The sequence below is a fragment of the Paroedura picta genome, chromosome 5 (assembly GCF_049243985.1).
Source record: "Paroedura picta isolate Pp20150507F chromosome 5, Ppicta_v3.0, whole genome shotgun sequence".
Classification (NCBI taxonomy): domain Eukaryota; kingdom Metazoa; phylum Chordata; class Lepidosauria; order Squamata; family Gekkonidae; genus Paroedura; species Paroedura picta.
This window is the reverse complement of record NC_135373.1, coordinates 45,293,802-45,315,760: the sequence shown is the minus strand read 5'-3', so window position 1 is coordinate 45,315,760 and position 21,959 is coordinate 45,293,802. Positions and strand designations below refer to the sequence as shown.

At 46.6% G+C, this 21,959-nt stretch overlaps 1 protein-coding gene across 1 annotated transcript in view; it reads left to right on the top strand.

The window, feature by feature from the left end:
- Positions 1 to 21,959, top strand: part of RUNX3 (RUNX family transcription factor 3) — a 135,060-nt gene that overhangs the window by 11,321 nt on the left and 101,780 nt on the right. Inside the window, exon 4 of the mRNA XM_077337642.1 lies at positions 13,205 to 13,318. Within this exon, the coding sequence (XP_077193757.1) occupies positions 13,205 to 13,318 (114 nt within the window). The remainder of the gene's footprint in view (positions 1 to 13,204; positions 13,319 to 21,959) is intronic.

Below are 21,959 nucleotides of genomic sequence, written 5' to 3'. Positions count from 1 at the left end.
CCTCTTTTCAGTCTTCAGGTTCTCAAAATGTTTAACAAAGAATAATATATAGCATCTCTTTTCAAGCAATCAGCAAGCTAAAATCCCAGTGGTTTCTTTTCAGTAACAAGTCGCAGGCAAAGTGCTAGAGAAGAGGGCCCATTCTGCACACCTAGGATAATGCACTTCCAGTGTGCTTTGGCAGCTGGATTTTCCCATGTGGAACAAGAAAATCTACTTCGAAAGTGCACTGCAAGCGCATCATCTGATGTGCGCAGGAAAGGTGCAGGACTGAGCCTCCTTAACTGATCAAAGAAACGGCTGCTTACCGATAGGATAGACCGAGCGGGTTTCCTGATGAGCAGTGGTCACTGCAAAACTAGCAAAAAGATTTTGGGTTTGTAACCTGCAGCATACCGACCGGACCGTAAAATATAGTGGGTAAAACAATCAAGCATGTTACCATGAGGTGAGAGATTAGTCTAATAAAAAGTGAGATTAAAAAAATAGCAATTAGGTATTAAGTATAGCAAACAGCATTTCTTCTGTGCTGCCTTGCAAGGTGTTTGTGTGCTTAAGAGTAAATGCTTGCATCCTCCTATCTGTTGGGCCTCTCAAAATCCAGTCCATGGTCTTTGTGTCTGGGAAGGAGTATAAAAGACAAAGCCGATGTGGATGCCCAGCCTTGCCCACCTTTCTGTCTGTGAAATGCTGAGTTGGGATGTGGGGGAAAGAGTCCAGAGAGTGTTGCCACTGGGTGCCACCGGGTGTGCATGCAAGCAAAAGCTCACACCTTGAATACAACTTGGTTGGTCTGAAAGGTTCCCCTGCTGGTCTCAAATTATTCTGCTGCTTCAGACCAACATGGCCACCCACCTGACTCTCTCACAGCACAGCAATCATGAGGATAAAATGGAGAAGGGAACAAGATCTATCCAGGCTCAGACTCGCCTGGCCTTTCTGATGCCCAAGTGTCAACGGAACTACAGATGCCTCGGCTTCAGATGCCAGCAATGGTGCAACTTCCCTTCCCCGGGCCTCACCTGGTGAGGGTCCCAAAGCAGAGCGGAGCACATAGGAGGTGGGGGCAGCCACAGGGGGGTCATGGAGGTGGGATCCCAGCAAGGCCAGGTATGGCCCATTTGCATCCATGTCCAGAGCTGCAAAGGGGCTGGCAGCAAAGCCCGAGCATAGCATGCTCAGCATGGGCTTCAGAAAGCTTGGGTGGTCAACCGTGGCCAACCCAACCCTAGTAAGTTGGCAGTCGCTTCCACTTCCATCAGGAGTCTTAGTACACCATACATTTAACATGAGTCAGCAGAGTGACTCAGTGGCTAAAAAGGCAAATGGGATTTTGGGCTGTATCAAATGTGTCCAGATCATGGGAGGTGATGGTACTGCTGTACTCTGCTCTGGTTCGGCCTCACTGGGAGTACTGTGTCCAGTTTTAGGCACCCCAATTGAAGAGGGATGTTGACAAACTGGAACGTGTCCAGAAGAGGGCAACAAAGATGGTGAGGGGTTTGGAGACCAAGAAATATGAAGAAAGGCTGGGGGGACTTGGACTGTTTAGCCTAGAGAGGAGACAACTGAGAGGGGATCTGATAACCATCTTCAAGTATTTAAAAGGGTGCCATATGGAGGATGGAGCAGAATTGTTCTCTCTTGCCCCAGAGGGACAGACCAGAACAAATGGGATGAAATTAATTCAAAAGAAATTCCATCTAAACATCCGGAAGAAGTTCCTGACAGTTAGAGTGGTTTCTCAGTGGAACAGGCTTCCTCGGTAGGTGGTGGGTTCTCCATCTTTGGCAATTTTAAAACAGAGGCTAGATAGCCATCTGACGGAGAGGCTGATTCTGTGAAGGCTCAAGGGGGTGGCAGGTTACAGTAGATGAGCGATTGGGATGTGAGTGTCCTGAATAGTGCAGGGGGTTGGACTAGATGACCCATGAGGTCCCTTCCAACTCTATTATTCTAGGATTCTAGGAGGAGACAGGACCTGGGCAAGCACCCCCCCCCCGCTAACCTCCACAGAGAGAGGCAACCTGACCCTGGTGGGCGGGGACAGGTAATCCCGAGTGGAGGAAGAGGGGTAGAGCTGAGAGGGCTGGAAAGGAATAAAAGGGAGCAGAATTGGGCAGAGGGCAGTAGTTGTTGGGTACTCCACTCAGAGAAGTGTGACTGGCTCAAGGTCACCCAGCTTGCTGTGTGCAGATGAGAAGTGAGGGATCAAACCCGGTTCTTCAGATCAGCGGTTACTGCTCTTAACCACTGCACCGAGCTATGGCATTATAGCTCACTGAAGCCCCTTCTCTTCTCAAACCACATCTTCCTAAGCCTTCACCACCACCACCCCCATCTCGGGCATTTCCCTATGTGAAGCTGGCAACCCTATTAATTGAGACTCACCGAGGTTCAAGTCTACCGAAAAATCAGAGCCACTGTCTCTGGAGGCTTTCCTCCATTGAGCGACTGGCGACTGCCCTTAGGATCGAGGAAGAAGAGACGGGCAAGACCCGTGCCCACCAGTGTGCCGCTTCTCCTCCTTTTAAGAAGAATCCAATTTACCGCTGGATGTGATTGTTCGTTTTGCGCCATCGTGGAAGAGAAGCTGCCTGGAGAGAGAGAGAGAGAGAGAGAGGCAGAACTGGTTTCAGATACCAGCAGAGTGCCAGCTTCTGGAGGATGTTTTGACAAGCAAATCCCGACCACCCTCCGCCCCACCGAATGCTGACCTCAGTCTTTCTTTCTTTCTTTTAAAAAGTATTGGCAGGGAATCTAATAACCTCTTGTTGGTTTTAGCTCTGCACAACTCCTCAATCGTCCTCCTGACAGCGAGACCACCCGACGTGACCAAAACCACGGCCACAGTGAGAAGAAAAGGTGCAGACATGTACTGGTTCCTGTGATCACTCAATGTTCCCTCACAGCCCTGGCTGGTTTCCTTGCCTCGGTAGGAACATTTCGCTCGCTCGCTCGCCCGCCCACCCCCATCTTGATACGCCTTGCAAACAACTGCCGCTCTATGTCAGAGTCCGTCTGCTGCCGCTGTAAAGGCAGGGGGGAAAGACCTCCCTTCTCACAGCCTTGTTACCCTAATTGAAATGCTAAGGTTATGCCCCTGGGGAGGGCAGAGCATGTGGCAAAGGGAAACAGCGGCCCACTAGTCTGATCTTACAAGCAAAGATCAAATGGCTAACCACAGATTTCATCCGCTTCCATGGCGGCCTCTTCTGCAAGGAAACCCTTGAGAGATTTTCCTGGGATTTGTCTATTGAGCTCGCCTCTTCTCCCCCTGGCTTGTGCCACACCAGAAAGGGGAGAGGGGGAAACACATAAGCATGTCTCTTCATCTGTATTTATACTCTGGCCCCAGGCAGCCAAAACCACCAAGCATGTTGTGGCAGCTGTCCTGAGCAGCCAAATCCACAAGCATGTGCCCTGGAGGCATCCAAGTCTGTGTGCCAGCCATGTGTGGCAGCCCGGAGGGGTTTAAGCTGTGTGACACTGGCCACCTTCACACCCTGCTCGGTAAAATGGCCATCAAGCAAGTGAAGAGAGGAGCAGCCTTGCTCACCGACCGGGAGAGAGGTCGGTTTTGAAAGAATCCCGCTCATCCCAGCCAGAATCCTTCACTGTCCCCACCCGCCTGTTAAGCAGGATTCAGACTCCCTTTGGTAGCTGCCACCACCACCTCCTTATCCCTGCCTCCTCTTTCATCTGGCTGCCCGAAGGAGCAAGACAGCAAGGCTGTGTTCATAGCACAGAGGAAACACGGCACTACGTTTTGACCTTTTCTTTTATTACAGTCCTCGAACCAATACAATGCCAAGTCACAGCTAACATAGAGTAGCCCCAAAAGGTTTTCAAGGCAAGAGACTAACAGAGGTTCAGCATTGCCTGCCTCCACATCGTGATCCTGGTCTTCCTTGGTGGTCCCCCTTCCAAACTGAAAGTGAATTAAAAGTACATTATTTAGTGTGTGTGGCAGCACAATAACCTTTCCCTGTAGAGAGCCAGCTTGGTGTAGTGGTTAGGAGTGTGGACTTCTAATCTGGGGAGCTGGGTTTGATTCTGTACTCCCCCAAATGCAGTCACCCAGCTGACCTTGGTCTCTCCACAGCTCTGATAAAGCTGTTCTGACTGAGCAGTAATGTCAGGGCTCTCTCAGCCTCACCTCCCTCACAGGGCGTCTGTTGTGGGGAGAGGAAAGGGAAGGAGAACGTAAGTTGCTTTGAGACTCCTTCGGGTAGAGAAAAGTGGCATATAAGAACCAACTTCTTCTTCTTCTAGATTTTTAGATGCCCAGATTTCAGAATCTTAAAAAAAATGTACAAAGATCAGAGATATTGATGAAGACTGTGGATTTGAGACCTGCTTAACACTTTATCTGGCTTTAAAAAAATGTGTGGTTATGACAGCCCATCCACTTCCCTCCCTCAGAGGCAAGATTTTCCTTCCGTTTTTCTATTTCTCTTCTGACTGAGCAGATCTTGTGTTTTCTTCTTTTCTGAAGAACTCTTGCTGTCCCAATCTGTCACAATACGATATTTTGGCAGCTGGCTCAGTCTAGGAACCTGAGGGAAGGATCAGGCGCCCTTTTGAACTTAAGCAACTTAAATGGCACTCAAGGCATTTTAAAATTTAAAAATAATAAAATGACTTATTGAACATAGAGGGGAAAGATCCAGTGTAATCAGGGGTTAAAATTTCTGAGGTAAAACTAGTACATGTGCAAACTTTCATTCTTAAGCTTTTCACAGTGACTTAAATCTTTCTATTAAGAGGTTTTTGTTCCAGTGTTGTTCCCAAATACTTTAATATGTTTCCTTTGCGTATTCGCTAACTCTTTGGGTTTCCAGAAGGCTGGTACAATCTTTATGGTACCCAGACCTCTTCTCTTGAAACACCAGACTCATCTTGAATTTTTAACTGACTATTTAGTGACCTGAAGAGTCAGTGAAACACTCAAGATGAGTCCTGATGTTTCAAAGGAAGGGCTCTCGATAGCAAAAATATTGTGCCAGCCTTCTGGAAACCAAAAGAGTTAGAGGCAGTTTCTCACCAGAGCAGGTCTGGCTTCACTCTTCATACTAACTGCTTTTTCGACTGGGGAGGCAAACTCTTCTCTCAATTTGCTCTGCCTCATCACCAAAAAGCTCCTTCATTGGGGTACTTGCAGAGCCAATTGTCCGAGGACCCCTGTATGTCAGTCAGTCCATGAGCTGGCTTCTTCCTTCCTTCCTTCCTTCCTTCCTTCCTTCCTTCCTTCCTTCCTTCCTTCCTTCCTTCCTTCCTTCCTTCCTTCCTTCCTTCCTTCCTTCCTTCCTTCCTTCCTTCCTTCCTCTTTTCTTGTTTACCACACAATTTTTGCCTGGTGCCTCTCTTTAGTACTTGAAATCAAATAATACTTTGATTTAAAACCAGGAATTATTTTCTCTTTGAGTTAAAACTCTCCACTGAGTCCACTGTGCAGAATTGAGTGCATATTGTGTATTTCTGGTAATGCCGGTGTGACAAGCTGGCCTATAGTAGGGTGCACATAACTGCAAACAGATGGAACTTGGGAGCCCGTGGACGGACAACTGAATACACTCCTGGGAAATTAGTCATGCTATTAGTTAACAGCCATCAAATTTATTTGTACAAATCACTGCGCAGAGAAACGGCTTGAGGGTGTGCGCAGAGATGTGCCGGGGTGGGGGTTAACTGTGTGCAGGCTTTCTTAGGCAAGCACAATTCCAGTGCTGCAGCCGGTGCCCCCTTCCCCGTGGCAAAGTCCTGTCCCATTTCCTTTCACTGCCTGCGTCGCGTCAGGAGGTGGACCATTCCTTGCCTTCTTTGAAGAGCTGAGAGGCAAGGCCGTGCTTTGATTGAAGAGTGTCCAACTAGGATCTGGACGACCCAGCTTCAAATCTGCACTCAGCCATGGTAGTTCACTGGGTGACCTTGGGGCCACTCACACATTCTCACCCAAAATCATCTCACAGGGTTGTTGTGAGGATCTAACGGAGAAGCCACCCTGAGCTCCTTGGGCCAAGGATGACCTACAGAGGGATTAGTTGTTATTGCTGCTTATGCAATTATTTAGTACCCTTTTGTATCCCACTGGCTGTCCATGGTGGGAAACAGGGCACTGGACTACTAGACAGAACAGGAATCAAATCCAGCAAACGCCATGGTTCCTCCCAGCTTTGACAAAGCTGCTCTTCTCCCTCCTTCCTCCCTGTCCCAACCATTGTAAAGAAATGCAGGGGAAATATCGCCATTCAGGTGATGCTGGTGTTTGTGTTTGTTGCATGAGAACAGCATCGAAATACAGTCAAAGAAACCAATGAATAAGTAATGCCCACAATGAAAAGAAAATAGGTGAAATGTAATAATTCACAATATTAAAATGTAAAGCGTCTTCTCCCCCAATTCTTCCCACTTTTCTGCATTGCATCTGTTCAAAAGTCCAGATGGGACAGCCATTCCCTCTGCCCCAGCCTAGAAACCCTTTCCGCCCTCCTTTTCTCTATCCCTAATCTGCCCTGCTGTAAAGCCACATTACAACTCACCTGGGATAGGGGAGAGGGAGCCCTTTAAAGGGTTAAAACCAGCAAGGGAGTGGCACAGAGCAGCAAGCTTCCCCCCCTGCCATTTTGAAAGTGGAGCTTAGCACCACCTCTCCTCCCTATTGTGGCTCCTGGGGAGCAGCCAGATAGATGCTCTCTCCAAGCCACCCCACAGTTTCCTTTTTGAACTGGAGAACATGAGGTTTTCATTTTTCTCTGGTTTAGTGGAGAGAAAAATGGGACCCGAATGAATAATGCCCAAATTGGGCACAATGTCATATGGAAGCTGTGGGTTCCCAGCTTCATGTGGGGGGGAATCCTTCTATGGAAACTGGCCAGATCTCAGAGAGGTAAGTCCTGAGTCCTTAGAAGTTAATAGGACCAGCACTGATTAGTCTGGTTTGTGGGTTTGTATCTGCAACTGCGGAGACCTGCTGGTGGTCAGAACAGACACCCCTGAACAAGCACACAGATTCATACACAATCCAGCCTCTCTTGTATGTCTCTTTTCTCTTTGTGAACTTTCCTTCCCTTGGGAACAGCTGTGACTAACCCCACCAGACTGACTGTTCTTCTTTCCCCTGCAAAAGTTTCAGAAAGAAATATCATTGAAGTAAACTGAAATTGTACGCTAAGACGATTAGTCATCAGTTTCACACTGACTGTTTTCTAGACATTGTGGCTGTTTACTGTGCATCTCTGCCGGTCCTGTTTGGATACCAGCTAGCCCCTGGTGAAGTTTATTACATCTCTGCTGATTTATGGGGGGGGGCGGGGGGGGGGGTTGGAAGGGATTACATTTCTGCTTTCCCTAATTCTGAAGTAAAATAAGGATCAAACCTGTGCCTAGACAGCTCCAGAAATAAGAATTGCAAAGTTTTAATTTCAATGAGGAAACTCCATGGAGCTTCTTCTGATCTACTTTTAGATTTGTCTGTAGCCAACATCTATTCTTGTCTGTAGCCAACATCTATTCTTGGCAGTCAAGATTGGCTACAGAGGCTGTCTCCCCACTCCACCCCACCCCTCATCCCCCAGCAAAAAAGCTGCCGGAAGAAGTGATCTCTGCTTGTGGTATGTAAACCCACATAGCAGCTTTGACCAGCTTGCTGCACTCACCAGAGTGTTTGACCAGAGATGACAGAAAAAATTGGTAAGGATATTTCACTGTCACTTCACTTTCAACTATTTGTCCTCCAATTAAAAAACAAACCTGAAGAGTTGCTTCCCTGCTCTGATTTTGTTTCCACTCCAGTTTCATGCCTGACCAGGGTGTAAACTGCACTGAGCTTTTATTCCAATCCCAGGTCAATTCAGACCCTGCTGTCTATACAGAATGTGATTTCCGTTTTGATTTTGGGCGATTTAAATTTTCCTTCTGCAGCAAGAAGGATTGATCCGGAGTGACCCTACCTTTATTGTGAGAGTGCTTTTAATGCTCAATATTTCAATATTTGGATTGAGAAAGCAGGCTGTTTTGAACCTCTGTGGTAGAGATGCCCTGATTGGCCAAACACTGGCAGGGGCTCATGGGAATTGTAGTCCATGGACATCTGGAGGACCACAGGTTGACTAGTCCTGCTCTAGGGCATTCCCAGAGCATTGCAGGGCGGCTGTGACATCACTGTTGGGGTTTTGCAGTAAGTGACACCACAATGCATGTGATTCTGTTTTCCCCACCCTCATTTCCCTCCCTCTGCTAGGAGGAAAGTGGTGGGTGGTCTACAGCAAAAGTAGGAGAAAGGCCACCAAAACTGGGTCAGAGTAACTGGCATGGGCAACTCTAGTAGGAGTGGGCCACAAATTAATTCACCTTCTCCTACCATCTTTAGGGGCTTTGTTTGAGTCTCTGTGAGTAAATGCTCACAGTGTACATGGTCTTAGGAATCAGGTATCAGGTGGTCTTCAATACACTTCACTGCTAAAAAGAGAACTATTTAGCTAATAGATTGAGGTGCCTTGTGCTGAATCCAGCCACGGGGCAGCCTTCCCCACTCAGACCCAACCTAAGACATCTTGATGGTGGAAGCAGAACTTCTAAATCCTTTCCACAAGGGACACAGTCCACCAGCCCTGAGGTGGGGCTGTGGCTCAAGAATGCAGCATCAGCTTGGCATTCATAGGTCCCAGGTTCAATTTCAGCAGGTAATGTGAAGGACTTTTGCCACAGTCCCTGGAGAGCTACCATTCACGGTAGACAACCCTGACAGATACACCAATCACCTGACTCAGGATAAGACCAGTAGGAAGAGGCCATAACTCAGCAATACAGAATCTGCTTGACATGCCAAGGGTCCCAGGTCCAGTCCCTAGGAGCTCCTATTAACAAGCACCAAGTAGTAAGTGATGTGAAAGACCTCCACCTGTGACCCTGGATAACCTCTGCCAGGCTGAATAGACAAGATGAACTGGGAAGGACCCAGGACCTGTTAGGCCCTGATTGGGTGAGAATGCGGCATTAGAAATGTTTAAAATCAATAATTCCATAAAGGATCTGATTCATCCTTATACTAAGGCAATTTCTTGGGAGAGTTCCAATGGGGAGGGGCTGTGGCTTAATGGTAGAATATTTGCTTTGCCTGCCAAAGTTTCCAAGTTCAGTTCTCAAGGATGAGGTAGCTGGTAATATGAAAGACTTTCACCTAAGAACTTGGCAAGCACCTGTCTAGGGTTGTCAGCTCTGGGTTGGGAAACACCTGGAGACTTTGAGGGTGGATCTGGGAGTGGGTGGGATTTGGGGCAGGGAGGGAACTCAGTGGAGTATAATGCTATGGTGCCCACCCTCCAAAGCAGCCCTTTTCTCCGGGGGAGCTGGTCTCTTTAGTCTGGAGATGAACTGTAATTCCAGGGGCTCCCCTGGGGACTGGCATCCCTATGCCTGTCAGAGGTGACATTGTCACGAGAGGCGGGATATAAATTTTAAAATAAATAAAATAAATAAATAAAGAGCAGACTAAGCTGACCTTGATAGACCAAGGGCTGACTCAAAGTTCTCCTGCCCTGGCCTCATTGAAATGAAGAGGTGGGGCCCTGCTCTGCTGTTTGCCATACGAAGAATAGAACATACAACTGGAGAATGCCTATGCAAGTTTCCAGCTTGCTGATTGGCTGTCAGTGAGACTCTTCTCCTGAGGGCACCCTGCTGGCTTGGCAGAAGGCTGGCCTTCTTGTAGAAGTGAACATAAATCTACCCGTTCTCACCACCTCGTTCCCCTCTGATGGGGTGAGGGAGGCAGCTTCCTCTGCTGAGTCCTTAATTCCTGATGATTTCCGAGCTGGATCCCTCATCATTCATTGATCTGTCATCAGTGTTTGTGGTCCTGCTGTTTGGCTAAGTAGAGCTGGGAGTGGCAAGAGGAAAAAAGACTGCCTTACATGTGATTTTGCGAGTCTTGCCCCCACGCACACACACACACGCACGCACGTGGTCAGCATTAGAAGCCAGAATGCATCATCCCTTCCTTTGAAGAAAAAAATCACAGAATTCGTATTTTAAAAACATCTTCGGGCTGTGCTGCAGCCAACTGATCCTGTGAAGGGAAGAGAAGAAAATTTAAGAGCTGTCTGGAAGCTCCTCGAAAACAGATGGCAAGCCCCCTGTCTGAAATCCGTAGCTGGGCACATTTAGGGGAATTTGGAATAGATAAAATGACTAGATGCTCTTTCTTTTACCTGCTGTGAGATGTGCAAATTTGTCAGTCCAGGTTGCACAAATTGGGGCGCATGAATGCTCAGGAGGACTCTATCCAACTGAGCACTGCTTGCAAAATACATGTTTGCAAATATTTTTAAAAAAACAGTAATCCTGCCCCCCCCCATGCCATTGTTCAAATTTTCAGTGAGCATTTTCAGATTTGAATTTCTGTTTAAGATTAGGGTTATGATGAATTTTGCCAGAAGCATGCTTGACTATCAAGCAGAACATGTCTGAAGGAGTGGCGACCAAATGTTAGCTGATAGCTCATTCTGTTCAATTTCTGCCGTGCAGTGTACAGATGTGAATGCCTTCTGAACTGGTTTGCATAGTGTTTCTCCAAAACTGAGCAAGTGCAAAAGACGCTATCCTGATTCTAACCTATTTTTTGGCCATTAGTGTCATTGAGGCCTATTGATTGATTGATTGATTGATTGATTGATATTTACATTTGTATTGTATTGGCTGCCCCTATCGAGCCAGTCATCTCGGGGTGGCTTACAACAATATACCATATGTTGGATATTCATGCAATAAAAACATTAAACATATGATGAACTCCAAAGGGCAGGACTTCACTAAAATGCAGCCCTTATTAATGACGGGTTTATATGATTTGGGAGTGATTTGATTGTCTATTGGAACACTTGCCTGTGAGCAGGGGAGTTGCGGCGAGTAGCTGAACTCGATGGGGCCGTGTGAAGATGTGCGTTAGGGGAAATGCCAGTTGCCTTGTTCTGCATGGCTAGCGAGGAATACAGTGAAACAATCTGCTGAGTTCCGAACAAATCACTGAACTATCAGATCTTTTTGCAACCGGTGAACAGGACATGTGCCACATGAGCAAGTATTCCAGGAATTGAGATGTGCATTTCTTCCCCTTAAAAATTCAGATTCTTTAGACTTGTTTTTGATTTTGTCAATCTTTAATAGAAAATCTTTTCAGTGATCAGCTGTCAGACACTGTCCTATGTAATTGAAGAAGTGTGCCATGCACACAAAAGTTTATACCCAGAATTAAACTTTGTCGGTCTTGGAGGCGCCCCTGGACTCACACTTTGCTCTTTTGGTTCATTCATAGCAACATGGCTACCCACAAGCTGTCATGGATCCCGTGTTCTTCAGAACAGTCCCTGCATGAAGGCGTGACATATCAATTCATATTTGATCGTTGACATCCTATTTCCTCTTTGGCCATCGTATGTCAGCTGACTGGATGGCGATGGTGGTTAATGACTGCTTATATTCAATATACCTCCCAGAGTTTCTAAGCTGCTGGGTTTGGCTTTAGGGTGTTAGGAGTGACTTACTATTTTATTTATTTCTTTGCTGGGAATACAGAGCTGCTTTTCAGTCATGCAGGCCTGTACCCTCTGCAAAATCTGGAAGCCTTCCTCCCAACCGGAGGGGTTCTTCTGCCTCCAACACCCTAGCCAGAGTTGGAGGAAGACTTTAGATGAGGGAAGTTCCTCCAACGGATGGTAGGATCCTGTGCACTTGGGAGCCAGAGGCAAAGGCCCTGAAGAGTATGTCTTATGTGCGTCAGTTCCTGTGGCTTCAGCTAGATTTAAGCATGTTTAATGCTCATTCCCATGTTCATTTTTTGTTTGTTTACTGTACACTTGGATGGCTTGCTGCTGAATATGTGAAGTCCCCCCAATCTTCCATTCATACATGTTGTATTCTTCAAGTGATGAACATACCTGTGGACCAACACCTTTCATATCCAACTTGAATCTATTATAGAGACACAAAGCTGCAGGGATTAAGCATGCATTTTAATTCCACTGAGTATAACAATATTTACTTTTGAATAAATGTGTCAGGATTAAGCTGAACTTCCTACTTAATTGTATCTAACCTCCATCTGCTGGGAGCCCAGGGGCTGGGTGCAAAGGTGCCATTTTCACAGGGAAAGGATCTTCTGCTCATAAACAGGCTTACTCGTTGAGCTAAACCGTTGCATGAGAAAAGTGAAACAGTATTTAGCTGTGTTCTTCCCCTTATGCATCAGTTTCCACAACCTCTCAGGTAAGCGTGAGATGATGTGTAGAGCCCTTCTGTCCGACCTCTTGGTCAAGCTCTTGCACAGATGTTCGCTGCACAGCAATGATTTCCCTCCTGGCTGTGATTGTTTGAATCCAAGACGTAGTGCCCATTACTATGCAAAGAGTTGTCCGTTTGTGTTTAATGAAATACACTACTTGCAGCAGATCTGATTTTAGATACAATCTTGATTCTTCCTAACAGAACAAAATCAGAGTCCAGTGGCACCTTTAAGACCAACAAAGATTTATTCAGAGCTTTCGAGTGCAAGCACTCTTCCTCAGACTAAGAACTGACCATCATGACAGTGGGAATATATAAGCAAAAGTTAATCCTGTTAAATTAGTAAACTGTGTTTACTAATACATATACAGCCATATGATAATTCTTTGCTCAAACAGCCAATCAGTCCCCTGGAAATCGAATAACATGTAGATTACTTTTTTTTAAAATTTGGGGTTGCTGGGGATAAAATGTCCAGTGCAGATTCAGCCCTAGTCTGACATTTAACCACTACAGTAAGCTAGATAGCCCATGCTAATTTGATCCTCCAAGGAAAAGCAGGATTATAATGTGGAGGCAGGCAATGGCAAAAGCCCCCTCTGAATATCTCTTTCCTTGAAAACACCTATAGGGTCATCATAAGTCAGTGGAGGCTGAATAGTACTTTCCACCACCCACCTCCCTAGATTTAATACATTGCCATAATAAAGAATAAAAATATACTTTAACAAGGCTGAGTAACTGTTGTCTGTTCTCCAATATCCCCAAAAGGCATAGCTTGTGAGGTTTTCATGGTATGCAAATGTATTTAAATTTTGCCCAATAGTTGGTTATAAGGTGATGGTGAGTCAGCAAAAGACTCTGTAATCAGACAACAGCCTTGAGCATTCGGTGTGATGCGAAACCTCTATGTTTCCTGTAGGATTGAAAAACTGTGATGGGGCCGGGAGCCCAGCAGAATCTTCACAGCCACCAAATTATCTGCGAGCCCATTCTTCTCAAAATGATTCAGCTGCTTTTAAGGCCTCAGGATGTGGTTTGTGAATTGGTTTGCTTTATTCTTGCCTGCTTGTTTCTTTTTTAAATCATATCTCTAAAGAAATAGCATGAATTTTAAAAAAAATCTACTAGATGGGTGCATAGGTATATGAAGTGTAGGAGTAATCTCCTGGTTTGCATATAAATATAAAAGGTTACCAAGTGTTACAGGGTTTAAACATTTTTAAATGCCCCCCAAAATTACCCGTAACGTCTACTTACACCAGGTTTTCTCAACCAGGGTTTTGTGAAACCCTGGGTTTCTTGACAGCGCTAGGGTTTCTTGATGGCCTGGAACAGTTTCCTGAATGGGTAGGAGTTAATTAATTTTAAAGATATTTTTCAAATTTGTTAAAATTTTATTGGGTTATATGATCATATGTGGTCATGTCGACCTGCCCTGTCCCCAAATGGCCAATGATCAGCCAGGAGTGGATAGGAAGGGGACGGGCCCTGGGTGGGCATGTACACAGCTATGCTTCCCAACCATATTCTGTATGATTGTGCCACTTCTGGGGTTTCTGCTTACACAAGGTTGATGCTCCCCTGATGTCTGAATTCAGGCAGCATCTGAAACATTAAAGGGAGACCAAGTACTTCAAACTCTTCTCCAAAGGTATCTGCTTAATTTGCAAACAGATCATCAGCCGGTGATTTCCATACTCTCTAGATCTTCCCTGTTTTTGTAGTTTCAGGTAGGCAAAGCAACAGCAGTTAAAGGACCGGGCTCAGAAACAAATACTAGATCCCCCTCCTGTAAATCAGGCTCTTGCCTTTCCCACCCCAAAACAACAATGACCAAGAGGGGTATGACAACTCTGTGGGGCAATCTTGGGAAATCTGGGTGTAGAGCCTAGGGAAGATGGGGTTTGGGGGGGAGACCTTAGGGGATTATAATGCCATACAGTGCACCTCTCAAAGCCACCATTTTCTCCAATGAGCTGATCTCTGTAGTCTGAAGAGCAGTTGTAATTCCAGGAGATCTCCAAGCCCCACCAGGATTTTGGCAACCCTACTCTAGATATTATTGTCATGTATGCAACAGTGCTCTGGTGTAGGAAACCCTTGGAGATGGAATTCCTATAGGTGGTGATGCCCTTCCTAGATGTGGCAAAGGTTGTGGAGATACACAGGTGGTTTACTCCTTGTTCATAGCTGGAAATTTTGTGTCCAGTTTACACCAAAATGCCATGTTACCCCACTCTGGTTGCAATACCACGGCAGGAAGCACAGGAACAGAAAAAGAAGACAACAGGGAGGAGAAGGGAGGAAATGGAAGCCTGGTGTGAGTAAGAACAGACTTAAAACCTGAGTAAGAACATCACAAGCCATAAATATACGGAAATTTTCTCTGACCTATGAACCCTCTTGTGCGTGACTTCTTTGTTCTTGAAGGCTTTCAAGATGAGTCCGCCACTATTTTCTTTGGGAAGCTTATCTTCTCGGTGCACCTGTCCCACGAGTATCTTTCCGACTCATCTCTTCCTCTTCCCCCCCCTCCCCCTTCCCTCAGCCCCAGTTGTCTGCCTGAGAGTGAAAAACCAACCAAGCGCCTCTCCTTGCCTTGCGCTGTGAGCGCTTTCCAAATGAGGTAGCTGGGCTTGCAGACAGAGGAAGTGGTTTCCCCCGTCAATGGGAATGACGTGAAGGTTCTCAGAAGAGGGACCCCACCCCCCCATGCACATCACCAGCCAGGCTTCCTTCTAACACAGGCTGGTTGTGAATTTGATTCTCATGCCAGAGCAGACTGATGTGAGCCATGATGCATGGGAACAGACCCCGGAGGTTTTGTTTCCCTGTTTTGATGTAGCATGACACCCACATGGGTCTATGAAATCTGCACCATGATACAGTCTCCGTGGACAAGAGATTCATGCTTGTGATATCAGGGAATTGTAGGGGCGCCACCTGGGGATGCTTTGGAATTGTAGCTCATCGCCGTACTAAAGAGATCAGTTCCCCTGAAGAAAATGCCTGCTTTGGAGGGTGGACACCATGACCATTTCTGCACGGAGGCAGACAACGCACACCACCTCCTGCTTGTAAATGCGCGATAGTAAACCGCGTGCTTGCATGCTTCCTGACGGGAGACACCCTCCCACGTTATCCTGTCATCTCATTGTGGCTTTTCCCTTCCCAACTAAGCAGTGGAGAAGAGAGAAGCGTGGACAACCCACAGTCCCCTCCCTCATTCCTCGGGTTGTCAATCAATGCAAGCCACCAATCTCTTCACAGCAGTTGTTTTGGGGACTCAAACTTTTGTCCTCCCCGAGTACTGAAATTAATTTTAAAAAATACACTTCCACATTGCTACGGGATCAGGCCACAACAATAAAAAATTTCCTTAGATCCCTTTTCGGGATACTTTGTATAATGGTTTCTCTTTATGTTTGGGTAGATGTCTGATAGGCTGGCCATGGTAATTAGACCCCCGATGATTGTGCATTCACAATAAAGATTTACAATAAAGAGCATGGATGCTAAGGAAATAGGAGTGCCATTTCATCACATGCTCCCTCCTCTTTCCCTGTTCATATCCCACCACCAGAAAACAACAGGAATGTGTTTTAGATTGGGTTGCTGCCTGATCCCAATATTACTGTACACACTGAAGAGAACATTTTATTTGAACTGAGGGCACATCACTTTGCGGTCCCGTAGCAATGCAAGCTGTACATTTAAAAAAGAGTTTGATCTGGAAATGGAGAGGGGAGTACGGGTGCGAGGGTGGGGAAAATGCTGCAGAAACTGGTGCGCATTTTTCTGTCCAGACTTGCCCCTGTTTGAACCTCATTGTGCGCTGCAATAAGAAAGGGGGAAGGAGATTCTACCACTTTCATTCACCGGCCGGTAAAAAGGACGAAAACTCGCACCACCCACTGGAGAGCTACAGGTTGCTGCTGACGTCATGAGGAAGCAGCATTAAAACCCATGAACAATGAGTGGCTGGGCAGGGGCATATTCCTTGTGCAGAAATGGTCTGTAACATTTTCCTTCATTGAGGTCCCTCCCCACCCCAAATTCCTCCCACTCCTGGCTCCATCTCCAAAGTCTCCGGGTATTTCCCAACTCAGAGCTGGCATCCCTAGGGAACCAACCAGGATGCCAAAACTGCTCTCGCTGGAGCAAGCTGAGACCAGAGGTACCTGTGGTCCTGCCAGCACCCCACGGAAGAGACTGCAGCAACTGTCGCTGCCACCACAGCTGCAAGTCAATCCTGTCCTGCACTGCAGGAAACACTGACAAAGCTTTTTCTAACCCATGTGGGAATGCGCTAGTGATTGAGAGCTGGGCGAAGGAAGAGAGTGGTGGCCTCTGGAAGTACATATTTTATATGGTGGGCTCCAAATCAGATATTTTTATATCAGAAAGACTAGTTGGAGCAGCAACAAACCTATTTTTCTTTTCCACCCAGCTAGCCCTTTGATTTTATGCATGAGTGCATTTCTCATAATCCAAGTAAATCCAAGTAAAAATCCAAGTAAATAAATAACAATTTGATCACTGAGGAAGACCCCTTGAGGTTGAAACACATTTGGTCCATTCCCTGTTGGTCTGTTCCATGTGTAGTTAGAAATGTGATGTTTTAAAATGTTGATGATGTTTTTAAAATTTTTGAATTAGTGCACTTTACGTAATAAATATTTGCAGATTTTTAAAATTTTAGTTTTGTAGCTCAACCTTTGGGTTCCTAACTTAACTGGCCCTCCAAAACCCTTTGAACAACTTTGCCAGTCATTTAAAAGGCAAGTCTGCCCTCCTGCGATATTAGTTGCTTCATTTAATCTCAGGGTCAAAAATGGTCCTGAAACTAAGGAACCCATTATCAGATATTCTCTGTATTCTTAAAAAGTGAATTGCTGTTGCATGGCTGATTTATATCAGTGCTGTGAAAAGTGGTGGCAGGGAAGGAGTGGGTGTTTTAAGCTTTCCGGGCCTGCACAGTTTCACCCATCAAAACAAACAGAGTCGTGAAAGGGGGAAAGAAGGGGCACCTTCTCCCACCTGTTTTTTTTTTTTCCTTTCCCGGGGTAGCACTGGTGGGGGAGAGTGCCCTCAGGTTGCAGCCAACTTCTGGTGACTCCATACAGTTTTAGCAGCAGGAGATAAACAGAGGTGATTTGCCATTGCCTGCCTCTGTTCATTTCCATGGTGGTCTCCCATCCAAATACTAACCAGGCCTGACTCTGCTTAGCTTCAGAGATCTGAGGCAATCAGGGTAGTCTAGACCAGCCATTTTCAATGGGATCTCTGGCAAATACTGGAAAATGTGAGAAGGGGAACTCAAAGTGTTTGGGGGAGGGGGGCTGGTAACTGAAGTGATGAAATGCCCTTTTTATCACGTATGACATCCTTAATTACTAGAAAGTTTGACCTTCCTCAAGGGAAAGAAAAGAAATATAATCCGTTCCTTTGTGTGTGCGCAAATTAGCGCATGCAAGAAAAAATATGAACGCACATGCTTCTTTGGGTCGAATGTTCAAGAAATCTGTCTTATATAAGTCAAAGTATGTCGAGTATAGTTATTTCACTCTTAGCTTAGGCCTTTCTCAGCCTAGCTCATTGCCAAGCAACCAATCTGCTTTATGCCAATAAAGGTATTGTGTGTGGGTGCCAAGCAACCAGCCTACCACAGGGGGCCCTGGAACTTGAGGAGAGCTCCTAAAATGGCCATGGCTGAGGTTGAGAATGGCAGGCCTAGGGTGGACTAGCAATACAGTAGCAGGGGAGAAAGGCCAGTTTCAAGTGAAAAACTGTGCTGCAGTGGAATGGTCCACAAAAGCTCATGTTCAGGCAGTCGTAGGGAATACCTGGAACACTGACGAAGGGGGGCAGGCCGCAAAGCCTTTGTCAGCGGGAACTGGGAAGCTGCAGCGGACCAAAGGCAGACTTACTGAGATGCCAGAGCCCAGTACTGGCAAAGGACGTCATTGGTCGCTGTTACTCTTTGCCAGCAAGGGCTGGGATTTTCCCTGTGATTCACCTACAACCAAAACCTTTTCCCTTCTCCCCTCTACACACATTGTGACCTAAATCTGAATCAGGGCCCCACACAGATGCGAATTAGCCTTTGAAAAAGGCTAAGAAGATCTAGATATAGATCTCCCAGAGTGGTTTGTTGCTCCCCCCCCCCCCCCCGCGCCCAAGTGACTTAAAGCCAGTTCCAGTTCTCTTAGAGCTGTTCTCACAGAGCAGTCCTGTCAGAGCTCTCTCAGCCCCACCTCACAGGGTGTCTGTTGTGAGAAGAGGAAGGGAAAGGTGTGTGCAAGCCACTCTGAGACTTCTTCAGGTATAAGGTGACCAGATTGTCCCACTTTTGGAGGGACATCTGGGGATACCTGGCTAATTGTACTTATTAAATATATATAGTTAAATATATATATTAAATTAAATATATATAGTTACAATACTATTTTTGCATTCTATGAAATTTTTTTTTGCTCCATATAGACCAAATTTTTAATCAAGAACCCCCCCCCCCCCCCGGATCAATGGTGTCCTGCTTTACCAATGTTAAAATCTGGTCACCTTATCCAAGTAGTAAAAAGCAGGCATTAAAAAAAGAAGCGCTTGGTTTTTGTTTTGTTTTTCCCGTTCCTGGCAAGCTGGCTGGGGCAGTTAACAATAATAAAATTACATAAAGAATTAAAAACTTTAACACAGTTGGAATATTAATTCAAGCAATTAAAACTCAGTTAAAACATTTTCTTAAGATTCCTTTGACACCAGAGTATCCAAGCAGCTGCCAATGATATCCCTCGTTCCAGGGGAGGGGTCCATCACAGGAGGAGGCTAACTCTCATTGCCAAATAGATCAGCCAGCTGGCCAGACAGCCCGGTAATCATCAGGCTACCAATGCCGGAGAGTTTAAAAAGGCTAATAAACTTCCAGTTCTTCCAGATGCAACTCATGAGTTGGTTAACAGATTGGATGAATGGAAACATGGTCTTTTGATTTAAAATGTGCCCATAATGGATCAAGGTAGCAAGTGGTTTAATTCAAAAGTGATATATGTGATCAGCCATCCACATGAGGTGCTGCCTTCTTAGAAGTGGAGATGAAGAAGAAGAGTTGGTTCTTATATGCCGCTTTTTTCTACCCAAAGGAGGCTCAAAGCGGCTTACAGTCGCCTTCCCTTTCCTCTCCCCACAACAGACACCCTGTGGGATGGGTGAGGCTGAGAGAGCCCTGATATCACTGCCCGGTCAGAACAGTTTTATCAGTGCCATGGCGAGCCCAAGGTCACCCAGCTGGCTGCATGTGGGGGAGCGCAGAATCGAACCTGGCATGCCAGATTAGAAGTCCGCTCTCCTAACCACTACACCAAACTGGCTCTCAGAATGACTCCTTGAATATGTCACAGGTGCAAATCCTGGACCATGGAGGAAAGATTCCTTGAGATTCATAAACAAATATATGCAGATCTGGTTAATGCTAAATCACGGGGAAATCATTAGTGATAAGTGTACTCATGTCCCTTTACCAAAATTCTGTTCGGCTCCACCCCAAAACCTCAGGATTCTGTTCTGACTTTCCAAACCTTGCCTCCACTGCTTCTGGCAACTTCTGCTCCTGAACCACCAAGGACTTCACTGACATAACTTGGCAGCTTTGGGATAATATTTTTCCAGATCAGAAGTTGAGAAGCCTGTCCCCCACCCCTCACCCCATAGCCAGTGGAGGGAAGCAATGACACACAGAAGACTTCAGTCTACCTCTATATCTCTTTGCTTAATTGTCTTAGAATGCAATTCTAGGCACACTTACCTGGGAGTAATCCCCAAAGAATAAAATGGGACTAACTGTAGAGTAAATAGGCATAGAATGGCCCGATTATTTGTTGCACGGGGCCCTTTTTGTGAGGAAAAATAATATTTTCTACACCCCTTTGGGAGATTTCCTTCTTGCATTGATTGTCAGTTGGGTCCCCACCATCTTGTTTCTGCCCAGTAGCTGGTTTTATTTACTTTATTTGATTAGCTGTATTTCTATATCACTCTTATCCCCAGCAGGTATCCAAAGCTGCTTACAGCCTTCTCTCCCTTTCATCCTCATACTGTCCCTATAAGGTAGGGTAGGCTGAAAGTGTGTGACCAACTCAGGATCACCCAGCGAGCTTCCATGGAAGAGCAGGGCTTCGAACTTGGGTCTCCCAGATCCTATTAAGACATTCTAACCACTACACCACGGGTAGTTAAACTGCGGCCCTCCAGATGTCCGTGGACTACAATTCCCAGGAGCCCCTGCCAGCATTCGCTGGCAGGGGCTCCTGGGAATTGTAGTCCACGGACATCTGGAGGGCCGCAGTTTTGACTACCCCTGCACTACACCATGCTGGCTCAGCCAGTAGCCATCAGTACCCATGGCGGGGGGGGGGGGGAAGCATCTATGGCTCCCAACTGTGCCATTTGTTGCCTTGTTAGCAGTCCTCACTTCTTTATCTCATTGAGACGTGGACCACCCCTGCCCCCCTTCAGATCCCTACCTCACATTCCTGACCCCCTCCCTGCCATGTCCAGACACAACAAAACAAGTGGAAAAAAATATTGGGGGGCTGAACAATAGTCATGAAAGTGCATGGGCCCGACGAAGATTTTGTCTTAAACTCAAAGCATATGCAATGGGATAATTTAAGGACAAAGCCCTGTGCTGTGATTTCTCCAACGTGCCGTCAGGAGCAAATGACTTTGTGGGGGATTTCTGCAAGGCTGGGGACTTTTTCCCTCATTAGCTGGAGTCGAGGGTGGAGCGGGCCAAAATGGGTAACGAGAAATTCAGCCGCGTGTCGCCCCCTGAAAACCAGAACCCCGAGCTGTGAGGCTGCCTCTTTGTGCACAGCCCACGTTTTATTGGCCGCCTTTGTTCCCCAATTACACGGAACCCTGTAATTAAACACCTTTTTTATTGGGCCTAAGTAGCTTTAGAAAATCCTGCCCAGCAGTGAAGGTGATACTTTTTTCCATTGCAATGGGCACAAGGCTGCCAGTACAAAGGAAATTGAGGAAGGCCTCCAAGCGCCTTTGCACTGGAATCCGTGGTGGAGCCACCCAAGTGCTTCGACCGCAGGCAGGTCGATGGGTTTTAAGTGTGGCCGACACGCCGCTCACGGGAAAGTGGAAACGGAGCACAATGGAGTCATTCTCTCCACACCCTCGTCAATGGGATAAAGCATCCTGCGTGGTGTACAGCCAGGAAGCCGTCAGACCCCAAGAATCCCTGTCTAGGGAAAGGCACGTGTAGCTGCTCCCCATTGGGCATTGCAAGAAGCCCAGATCGACTCCATCAGTGGGGAAGTCGGGGGCTAGGCGTACAGAGCTAATTCCCCAGGGACACAGGCCTGTGACTCAGGACCTGAAAGTGGGTCATGAGTCTTTTACAGTCAGGTCATGAGGCCAGGCGGAAGGGGGGGGGGAGAAACAGGGGGTGTTGGGAGAGGAGGTTGTGGGAGGCTGGGTGAGAAGGCTTGCCTCTGAGTTGGATGAGAGGCCACCTCCTGCTCTGTAAGGCTGTGAACAGTAAGAAAAACAAAGCTGGGTTTTGTACCCTGGTTTTTACCACCCAAAGGAGTCTCGAAGTGGCTTACGATCGCTTCCCCTTCCTCTCCCCACAACAGACACCCTGTATGGTAGGTGAGGCT